The sequence below is a fragment of the Oreochromis niloticus genome, linkage group LG3, assembly GCF_001858045.2.
Source record: "Oreochromis niloticus isolate F11D_XX linkage group LG3, O_niloticus_UMD_NMBU, whole genome shotgun sequence".
NCBI classification, from domain to species: domain Eukaryota; kingdom Metazoa; phylum Chordata; class Actinopteri; order Cichliformes; family Cichlidae; genus Oreochromis; species Oreochromis niloticus.
The window spans coordinates 26662084-26673684 of NC_031967.2; the positions used below are offsets into that span (position 1 = coordinate 26662084).

Sequence of the window (11601 nt, forward strand, 5' to 3'; positions counted from 1 at the left end):
TGATGCTATTTAATCACGTTATCTGGGAATGTAAAATGAACCAGGAGACACCCACAAGAAGATAAACGATTGAAATTCATTCAGCCATACAGATTACATGATGCCAAACTTTGCAGAAACAAAGTTTAAGTACTCATGTATTTAGTTTTGCAGTAATAATAACCATGCATAAACCTTCAGCTAAACTGATACCAAGAGAAAGGAAATGTGTGCAGGGTTTTGTTCAGAAACATTTTGAAACCATCACTTGAATCCAAGATGGCTGTTAGGAAACAATTACTAACTTGAACTGGTTCAGAAGAAAAATGTGGTCATTTTTACAAATGAATAAAAGAAGCAGAAATACCTGTCATAGCAAATGTAGTTGCTTTTTCCCAGAAAGAGACAAAAACAAAACATGATTACCATGAAATGTGTTCAACCATAAGAAAACCCAGAATTATACTGACATGAGAAAGACAGTCAACCACCAGGGGGCAAAGTGGGCTCTGCTGGACACGCTTCAGCCTCTAGAAAAGTTGAAAAAGAATGAACAAATAAAATTACAATTAAATAAATGAATAAAGATAAGAAGATAAAATGAAACAATCACAGTTTGTTACTTTATTCTGCATCCTGCATTGGGTCCTCACCCCACATTTTACATATAATCCACATTATAACTCTCAGCTTGCATTTTTCATCCATCCCTCTAACCTTCAGGTAGACTCCTGCCTCTGTGGATATGCTGCTTAGGGCCTGTTCTTTCTGTGCCTCAGTTATATTTTTGTTGTTGTTGTCAACCACTTCCTCTATCTGTTGGCGATGCATGCTATGGACAGTCGTCTCTTTTTCCTCCTGATCACCAATTTTCTTCTGCTACCTACATGGTGTGTCTGTGTTATTGTTGGTAGAGTAAAAAAAAGTACAATATGAGAGGATCATTAAAAATTATTAATAATAAAAATGTAGCCCCAGGAAGCTTACTTACTGGTTTGTATAATCTTTTTGTAATTTGTTGGCTTTATCTAGGGTTTAAGTTAGCGTGACCAGTGTTGGGAAGGTTACTTTTAAAATGTATTCCACTACAGAATACTGAATACATGCCCCAAAATGTATTCTGTAACGTATTCCGTTACGTTACTCAATGAGAGTAACGTATTCTGAATACTTTGGAATACTTAATATATTATCATGCTGTTTACAACTACATGAATGTCCTATTGCTGTGATTTATTACTGTTACTGAAGGTCCGCGGCTCCGAAACGTAGTAAAGGGACCTCTGGCTAATACGGTGGGTTCCGTGTCGGGCTGGTAGCCGAAAACTAGCTTTACTTTGTTGTCTGGGTCAACTTTGCTTGCGGGAGACAGAGAGAGGCGTTGAAAGGCTGCTCCAACGGAACTTATTTTTTCCGGAGGAAAACACGAACACAGTGTACAGTTGAGTCTTAATAGCTTACTTACAAATGGGCTCGTCAGGCACTCTTCTTGGCTGCTGTGGTTATTATTATATTTACATGCTTCCAGCTCCCGTTTTTGCTCCGTGACAGCTCGGACTTTTCCTTTCTCTCCCTCCCTCGCTCACAGACACATAACGGGTACGGTAGTCCATTCTCCCTGCAGCACGGACTACACTGCCCATCAGGCTACATGCTTTAGAGCTATGCCTGTAGCATTCTGCCTTTTAGCTTAGCACAACAACAACAACAAAAAAGCGCTCTCTCACCCAGGAAACACGCAGAGAGAGAGCGCGTCACCCTGTAACCATGGCAACCGTAACGCTGCCGCCTGACCGTAGCTGTCAAACAAACCCAAACAGTCCTGACCCGCGGCAATATGAAACAGGGAAGTACCGCCGTGTATTCCATTTATTTCAACAAAGTAACTGTATTCTGAATACCACCTTTTTAAACGGTAACTGTAACGGAATACAGTTACTCATATTTTGTATTCTGAATACGTAACGGCGGTACATGTATTCCGTTACTCCCCAACACTGAGCGTGACACAGACCTAACAATATCCAGTCCCGGTAGAAATAATAGCATATCTTTTGCACAGAGGAGTTCCTGAATTTTGAATTTGAGTTTTGGTCATTTAGCTGCAGATAGTCAGATCAGCAGGTCAGCACATCATCTTTAAAAGGTGTCATTTGTCTGTTTTGAGCAGGCTTGTGTGTAGTTTACTTCCTCCTGTGTTAAGTCCCCACACGAACCACAACCTACACTATTAAAAGCCTCATCATGCAAGCACAGACAGAGACTGCAGAAAACAAGAAAACATGCATATTTTCTTGTTATATTCCATGCATAATCATGCCCTTTTTTCAGGGGAAAGGATATTCACACAGATTTGCCCATACAAGTCATTTTTATTCCTCTTATCTTATCCCTCCTCATCCACTTTTGCAGACTGTGATTCTCAGTATGTACAGTATATATAAACAGGGTGCTGTGAGGTTGGATATTCAGCAGTCACTGGTGCTTAATGCTTCCTGCTGAGTTGTTAATAGATAGTGACTCTAAACTCTGATGTTACTTTCACATGTAGCTCAGATACAGAAAAGTACAGAGGTTGTAATGTTAATGTAAAGTAGGAATAACCTTTAATAACTAGGGCCCTGGATGGCCATTGTTTGATGCAAGTAGCATTTTGTGGTTGTCTTGAACATTTAGGCAACTCTCTGTGACGTAATATATTTGTTACAGTAAAATAAAGTAAATGCTGCGATACAGTATTATATGTAACATTGAGATTTAATACATTCTTGTTGCCTATTTTAATCTTGTATTTCATTCCAGGTTATGACTGATTTTTCTGTTTCTGTGTTAATAGAAACTTCCCCCACTCAACACGGTCTCAGTTTTTTTTTCTGTGCTAACATGTGAAAGCACAGTTTGACAGATGAGAAAAGGAAACAGACGTCGTTCCTCTTCCCACAGAGATGGTTGGTGGACGACTTTGTTATCGTAGCTACTTCATTCACAGCATTGTGCTGCTGCTCTGGGTCTGTCTCCATTGTAAGTACACCTGTGCTTTTCAGATCTCTGTGAAATGTGTTGTATTTTTTGCCTCATTAACTCTGATACATGGTTAGAGTATAGTGCCTAGAGATCAAAAGTACTTCTCCTCTTGGGAAGTAGATAAGAAGTGCTGTGTCTTCCCGGGAAGAGGCTTGTAGTGTATTTTGCTTGTTGAGTTTCCAAATGCAATATTATTAAATGCAGCAGTGGCTTTAAAGTATAACATGTGAATTTTTGAAATTTAATTAAAGGAACTTAAGGACTGATCACTCCTTCTTCTGCTGTTACTTCCTGATTTTTTTTTTCTTTGTAAGTGTTGGTTGTATGATACACTTTTTACATACTTAAAGGCTTATAGTGCTTCTCATACAGTACAATTCTATGCAGTAATTGTTTTGACAGGAATGGACGTGTTTTTGCACACGTAGATGTGTGGATCCAAGTGTTGCTTTTCTTCTGTTTAGAGTAGATATAAAGGAATATTTTTAAAAAGAAAAGAAAAGAAAGAAAATACAACATGTATTCACTAGAAAGGACAAAGTAACTGATTGTAGTGCTATCAAAAAAGCTGTGAGTCAGACATGACACTAGCGACAGAAGCATTTCCTGAGAACTCTCCACTGTAGTAGCTGCACTGGCCAGAAGTGATGAGCTCACAGCACAGAGGACAGCTGCAGGCTTTGCCCATGAATTCTGTGGTTCCACCATTTTTTTTTTTCAAAAATCTATAGCTTTGGCCATCACAAAGACTATTGTTGTGTTAAAGTATATATTGTTATAAGTATCTGCTATTAATGAACAATTGAGTTTAACAGACACATGTTTTTCTAATCCCTTCCTGAAAGTTTAATTTCCATAACTTCAGTTTGTTTATTTTCTGGGGGGGGTTTTTTATGTTTTTTTATTCATTTGTTGTGCTATTTATCCCAAAATTACAAGATTATTAGTTATTTGTCCATGTAGAAGTAGCAACATAAAAAATCATTAGTAGAGCCATATTGTGCAATATTTTTTGCTATATTTAAATTGTAGTTATGCCAGGTCATTTATATCATAAATGTTACTTGACATAAGTTGTTGCTTTCATTCTATAAGTATACTTTTTTTTTTCTTTCTTTAATTGTGTGTTGTTTTGTTTTTGCATTAAGAATCACACTTTCCATACTCTAACTGGAGGATAAGGTTATGCAGTTTGGCCACTTTCTTCTCACGCACTCACTTATAACTTGAACTGTGGCCTTTCACAAAAATATGTATACATATATTTGCAGATGTGGAGGCATCCAGTGGAAAACATGTCATTCATAAAAAAGTTGGCGATACTGTGGAGCTTTCGTCAGGCTTACCAACTGAAGGTGTGACTGCAGCAACATGGAGATATGGAGGAATAACAGTTGCAGAGAAAGATGAGGGTGTTTCTAAAAACTCTCCATTTAAGGACAGATCAGAGCTGAACCCTGAAGACTTTACTTTAACAGTGAGAAAACTGACTCTTCAAGATTCTGGTGATTTCACTTTTGTCTCAGAGGTGAATGACAAGCAAAGGCCTTCAGTCACCATCACTCTGCAAGTTCATGGTAAGACATGTTTCTTTTTTATTAAACAAGCATTTTGATAACTTTTTGATAAATTTGTGAGGGATTAATACATGATTCCCTATTAGCATATGCAGCTGACTCTTCAAACTTACTTTTGTTTATATTCTTTCTTTTCTTTCTTTTCTGTGTATTCTCAGCCACCATTGTATGATATTGTTAAATATTGATTGTGTGTTAAGTGTTATTTAAACAGCTTTATTTTATATTTTGACCTTTGTGTCCTTATTGATACTGATCCCAGTAAATCTGTGTGAAATCTAATGTGACATTTGATGATTCTTTTACTTAAAAAATAATAATGACAGTAAAAACATGTTGAGATAAAAGCTCATTTATATATTTGATGCAATAGGAAATCCTGTGGATTATAGCTTCAATATTTTTTTTTATCACCAATTACATAACGATCAGAAAGTCAATTTCTTTATACTTTTAAATCCCACCTTTTCCAGAACTGCATACCCTTCAGTATAACTTGGTGTTAGTCTATTGTTACCTTGATTATTTTTATAGTTGCGATTTTATTTGTATACTGTGAAATGCACTTCACACACACACACACAGTTCTTTATAGCGAGATGCCACGTTTATTTTTAGTTTTTGTTTGTTGTGACAGTCCACAGTCTGGACAGCTCCGGTCTCAGCTGTTCCCAGCCTCCTCTCCCGTCTCACTAAAAAAGGGAAAAAAACGTCATCAGACCAAACGCCACCAGCTGTGTTCTCACCTGCCTCTCCAACACCGCCCTGTTGAGCTCACTGCACCACTCCTTCCCTGCAGCCGAGCCCGGGACCACACCTCCGCCACATATACTTTTGTTTTAATTTTGCTGTACTAATGTAAGGTGACTGTGAAGTTGGACCCTTTACGCACGTACAAGACACTGACATTGTGACTTCGTTATTAAACATTCTTTTACTGTGGTTTGTAATGGGACACAGACACTCCCGCTCCGCTGTCACGTCCGCTCTCTTCCTCCTCCAACTGTCACTGTGAACATATAAAGAGTCACAATCACATTCACATCCCAGCACACCTGTTCACCCTGCCTCTGCGCCGCCCGGGGGCTCGCTGTGCCACCCTTCCTCTGCAGCCGGCCAGAGACCACATCCATGGCACACAGACCTTGAGGGGTCTTTAATGGCGCTTATAAATAAAATGTATTATTATTATTATTATTATTATTATCTTCTTTTCTCTTTTTTTGATGATTTTAATAATAACATGATATCCTTTTGTCTTTTTTTTAGATTTTATTATTTATATCTTAGTTTGTTTTTCAGCTTTTTAAAAAAATTTAAACTGACACAGTAGTGAAAAATACTTCTCTGAATTTAATGAAGTTTATTGTTCTTGATTGGCCTAATTTTATACAGTGTATTTCCGGAACTCCGAACAAACATATACTTTAATCTGTGATTCAAATGGTGACCTGACGCAGACTCTCTCTCTCCTTCTGTTTTCTCATTAGAGCCCATAACTAAACAGCCTGTCATAAAAATCAGTTCTACCTGGATTTCCTCAAGTGAATCATGTAAAGTTCTGCTGGAGTGCAGCACAACTGGTGACGTCAGCTACAAGTGGACTGTAGGAAAACAAACACTAACTGGTCCCAGGCAACAATACATCATCAGGGAGCAGGATGGAGAGACCAATGTCACCTGCACAGTTTCCAATTATGTCAGTGAGAAGTCTGCATTTCAAACAGTGAAGTGCAGCAAAGATCATTCACACAGAAAAGAAACAGGTATGTGGAGAGTGACCGAGGTTGTGAATACAATGTAGCTGCTCTGTTTATATAATTATTTATTACTGTTTGTGATTTCAGAGTGCAGCTCTTCTTCTTCTCTTCTCATGTTCATTGCTGGACTGTTTACTGGAGTATTGATCACTGTACTGTTCCTCTTTCTGCTTTACTGCATAAAGTCAAAGGGTAAGATCTTTTGCTGCTACTATTAAAAATGTTCTCCTATTCTCCAAATCTCATAATACTTTCTGTTTTTTTTTTTTTTTTTTACAGGTCTGTGTCACAAAAGGTCAGTATCATGGTCTTGGGTCTGGGGACTCAGCGTTTGTGTTTCCTGGTTTTCATGTTCCTTGATTTTGTGTTTTTCATGGTTTAGTATTTGTAATTCTAGCTCTCTACGTTATCTTTAGGATTTTATGATTTCTAGTCTTTAGGTTTTGCTGCTGTGCCTCTCCTGTGTACCATGTGTCACATCGAGTCAGATATTTTCTCATGCCTGTGTTTCCTCCTGTTTTCCATCCCCTCCTTATCTGTGTGTATTTACTCCTATGTTCTCCTCTTTCTGCTTACCTCCCTCATGTTTCCCAAGTCCCAGGTTTTTTCAGGTCTCAAGTTCCTTGTTCCCAGTTCCATGTTTCGTGTTTCAGGTTTTTGTATTGTTTTTCAATGCACCTCATGTCTTTATGTTTAACTTTCCACAGTTTAGGTTTTTGTTAGTTTATTGCATTCTCCCGTCAGCTTTTCCTTGCTTTCTCTTAACATTCCTCTCCATCTATATTTTTTGCATTTGGGTCCACACTCTCTCCACTCCACACCATCTGCCACAGCAGACATGACAGTTAGTGAAACTCATCAACAGCAGTGATATAGAAAATATTTTATTATACTAATAATAAAATATTTTACTTATTTCAGGCTCACACAGCCTGAAACAATCAACCAGGAAGAAAATCAACAGCATGTATACTCGGCTCTTTCCCACGGTCAGGTCTAACACCGTTTATATGCTTTCATCAGTCATATTATACTGTTCAGGAATGATTAAATGTTAGATCATTTGGAGATGTTAATTATTGTGACTTTGACTCAACTGTTACGAACTTGCAGGTGATCGTTGTGTTTATGAGACAGTTAGAGGATCTGCAGATGCTGGACCAGGTACAGTATGACAATGATGAGCCATCAAAGTAACAAATGGAAACTCTTGGATTTCAAGAATTTCAGTTGTGACATTCTTAAACTATTCTTACTGTGTTTCAGGTGGATCACAAATACAGTGCATCAAATCAGACTAGACGAGCTGCAGTTCTGCATGTCTGTGGTATTTTTTTGATGTCTTAAGTTAAATGTGATTATTATGTCAAACCCTATTTTCTTTTTAAAAAAAAGGATGATTTAAGTGTATAATTACAAACAGCTCGTTGCTACATTGAAGATTTAACACCGTTTTCAATGTATGAAATAGTATGAAAGCCTGTGTCTGTTTGACCTGGTTTGGATTTTCTTTTGAATCTTCGAGAGGAAACGCTTCTCTCACATCTGTCTGCTCATTTAGTTCAAATCCACTGTCAACAAAACTAGTTAAAACTAGATGTTTTAAAGGTTCATTATTTAATTGAAGTGACTAAAAGTATTTTTTTCACGTTATACTTATTCAAATTTTTAATTATGCTATGGTAGGCTCAATTTTTTGATTAGTGAGCTTGTTGCAAACTATGCAGATCATGTGCTTTGGTTAAAGAGAATCTTCTAAAGTAGGTTTCCATAGTTCACACAAATTAGACTTTTATTAAGCCGTGAAAACAAACTATTTAGCTCCCCAGTGTGATATAAACAGAAAGCTCCTTCCATGTGTCAAGTCATTATATTTTCAACTTTTCACACATATCCTTATAAGTCCCAGTAATTAATTTGTGTCCTCTATTGGGGATAGCAGTCTGCATCCACTACATCAAGCACCATTTATGCGATCTATGACTCCTGCTGTGCTGTCAAGGGGACATCCTGGGCTCTCTATTGATGCCACATTTGTGGGGGCGGGGCTAACAGAGCACAAGTCTATCGAAATTGCAAACATTTTTCCTCTTCAAAATCAAAACTTGATGACACCGACCGTCCGTAATAAGAATTGTTTAATGTAGGGCTCTGAAGTGTTTTGTCATTATGATATCTAGAAGGGGAAATAAGAACATCTTGAGATGACTACACACACACACACACACACACACACACACACACACACACACACACACACAGAGCAGCTACGATTTTAATGGTTCTTCTTTTATCTTGTGATTTGTAGTTAATAATATACAGCTGCTAAAAGTGCATTAAACTGTACATTTCCCGTCTTTATCAATTCAGTTTTAACTTTAAAATTAAATTGAAATTGTTTTTTAGCATGAAACATGAAAGCAGGATAATGCTGTTCAAAACCATCAAACAGAAAATAGGCAACCATGTTTTAGAAATAAATCAGCTAACTAAAAAAGAGTGAACTGGACATCTGAAGCTGGCAGTAAACTAAAAACAATCTGGAAGTGAAACATTGTTCAGCATTTTTTTGGCCACCACATCGTTCAGAAACCTAAGATCTGAATTTACTGGTTTCTGGTTTTAGCCAATTCAACAAGTTAAGACAGATTATTTGAGATTAGGCAGTCCATTAAAGTAACAAACAATCGGGATGTCTCTGATAAGAAGGGAAAGAATAAAGCTGTCTGGAAAGTGACAACACTCCCAACATGTAACAAGGCTGAGAGAAAGATTCCCTTCACAGGTCAGTGTCCTGTAGAGAAACCAAATCCCAGCTTCAGGGCCCTATTCTCAGGGTCCTCACGAGCTGGTATGTCCTCCATCTGAACTTTTGCCTTCTTGTTCTAATATCTGAGCCTCCTCCACCTCATCTCCAGACAGCTCCAAGTATGACTCCACTTCCACAATTACTCTGAGTAAAATCCTTTCTCCCTCACTCAAGCATCATATCATTCTGTGATCAAACAAGCCCAATGTTTACTTCAAAAGACAGGAATATTGGGATGTCATAAAAAATACTTGCTCATTAATAATCTGCTTAGCAGGATTGTAATTTATGTACTTTATACTAAATGCCTATATCATGTTTATAGAAAAAGCTTTGCAAGTTATTTATGAGCAATACATGTATTATCTGATCTCTGCTTTTGTCTAAGTTGGAAAAGTTGGAAATGTTTAATAAACCTGTCTGATGAGATTCCAGTCTTTGTTTTAGTTCTCAGTGCACCCTTCTACACTAATGCTGATGGTGAGAAACTGATTTGTTTTGTTCATACTTTTACAAAATGTGCATTATTTATCCTTGATAAAATATTATATAGATATTATTAGATAATAGTTAATAGATGTTTCCCATGATTATTTTTATATAATACAGTACTGTGCAGAGGTCTTCAGTAACACATCGTATATTTATATTTTGTTTCCAAGGAGTCAGACTTTAAAGGAGCCAGGGTCAAACAGACTGCAATTTAAGACAACACATGGAAAAATAAAAAATAGAAAAATGCTGCAGAAGCAAACAAAACACAATGGAAATTGAATAAAACATAATAGAAAAACACTCCCCAAAAACACTGATCCAAATCAGGCAGAATAGAGGAATCAAGCGGTTACAAAGTGGTGGCCAGGGACAGTAGTTATTACAATGTGAAGATGATGTCCAAGCTATTGTGAGAGACCCTGAGACATTCTTGCCACACTTGATGGATACTATTTGGTCCTATTCTAAACTATCATGATACACAATCAGCTGGAGCAAATCCAAGGCCATGCCAGTGGCACCATTGTGCTATGTTTACATGGTAGAGGAGATTAATTTTAGATGGGTTCCCAAAGTCATGAAGTATTTAGGAATCCAATTTAGCCAAGATCTGGAGGACCTGAATTTTAAACCGGCCTTACAAAGAAAACCAAACAAACTTAGAAAAGTGGGGCAAAATACAACATACTCTCTGAGGGAAGACTGATATTATTACAATGATAGCAGCGCCTCAATTTAGTTATGTCTTGATGATGCTACATATCATAATAGAGCCCACTATCTTTAAAAGATATTGATGAAACAGTTCTTATAGCAATGGAAAAAAGGCAGAATTAAACTGAGTAAACTATGTGTCCCCGGGGAAAAAGGAAGACTTGGTTAATCAGAGCCAGTGCTGTATAGATTTGAAATGACTAAACTAACTAAATATTGGAAACAATTAGATAAAAGACCAGATTGAATAGATATCGAGACTGAGTGATGCGTACCATTTAGCCCAAAGGAGAAATTGTGTCAAAGGATAGCACAGCAAACCCCAACCAGTCGCAGCAGATGGCCGCCCCTCCCTGAGCCTGGTTCTGCCGGAGATTTCTTCTTGTTAAAAGGGAGTTTTTCCTTCCCACTGTCACCAAAGTGCTTGCTCATATGATTGTTGGGGTTTTCTCTGTATCTATTATTGTAGGATCTACTGTACAATATAAAGCGCCTTGAGGCTTACTCACAGAGGTATGCCCTCTTTGTGGTTGAATCTTGCCATTTTTATTGGAAAAACACCATTATATTGAAAGCAGTGGCAGTCAAGTGGTATATCTACCATTAGAGACTTGTACAAAAATTGACAATTTTAATCTTATGAAGAATTAACGAGTAAATATTAATTAGAGGGTAAACAACACTTGAAATATTTACAAATCAGAAACAGTGCCCAAATTTGCCCAAGAAAATCCCATTTTAGACTACCGGAAATTACCACAATAACATTTTTATAAATTAACAAAACTTTTAGCTAGTGACGAATCCACTAGTATTAAACTGTGGCAAAAAGACCTCGGGAGAAACATGGGATAAGAAAAGTGGCTGGCAGTGTAGAAATTGACCTGACACACTGTGATAGTTTATGCCGGGAAGCTTTTATTGAAAGGACACACATGTATGTTTCAGCACCCGAGACCTGGCTCCCAGCTCCTGTTATAGAAGCAAGAGGGAAGTTTACACAACACAATATCATACACAGATACTGCGTGATTACATAGAATGTAACTAATGAAGGACAACATATGGTGGAAATGTAAATTAGAATTAGGAACGTTTCTGCATTATATATGGGACTGCAAATGTGTTCATCTGTTCTGGGATAAAATAGTATTGCTTGAGTAATTGCTTAGGCAAAACAATCCCCCTGACTCCTGATGTATGTTTTTAGGGAAAAGAGGGACCCCAATACTGAATGCATCTA

The 11601-nt window shown here is 37.4% G+C and overlaps 1 protein-coding gene across 1 annotated transcript; it reads left to right on the forward strand.

Moving 5' to 3' along the window:
* Positions 1–2898: 2898 nt before the first annotated feature.
* Positions 2899–9578, forward strand: LOC112841681 (uncharacterized). Its single transcript, XM_019354163.2, has 8 exons — positions 2899–3000; positions 4275–4580; positions 6071–6346; positions 6428–6532; positions 6620–6635; positions 7262–7329; positions 7454–7504; positions 7607–9578. The coding sequence occupies exons 1-8, from the start codon at positions 2925–2927 to the stop codon at positions 7639–7641; spliced, it is 933 nt and encodes a 310-aa protein (XP_019209708.2). The 5' UTR covers positions 2899–2924; the 3' UTR covers positions 7642–9578.
* The last annotated feature ends 2023 nt before the right edge of the window (positions 9579–11601 follow it).

What these genes read in the sequence shown, in the direction of transcription:
- LOC112841681 (XM_019354163.2), top strand. Translation starts at nt 2,925, where the DNA reads ATGGTTGGTGGACGACTTTGTTATCGTAGCTACTTCATTCACAGCATT. An exon ending in TTCACACAGAAAAGAAACAG is followed by an intron (nt 6,347 to 6,427) that starts GTATGTGGAGAG and finishes TTGTGATTTCAG; the next exon opens with AGTGCAGCTCTTCTTCTTCT. An exon ending in ATCTGCAGATGCTGGACCAG is followed by an intron (nt 7,505 to 7,606) that starts GTACAGTATGAC and finishes ACTGTGTTTCAG; the next exon opens with GTGGATCACAAATACAGTGC.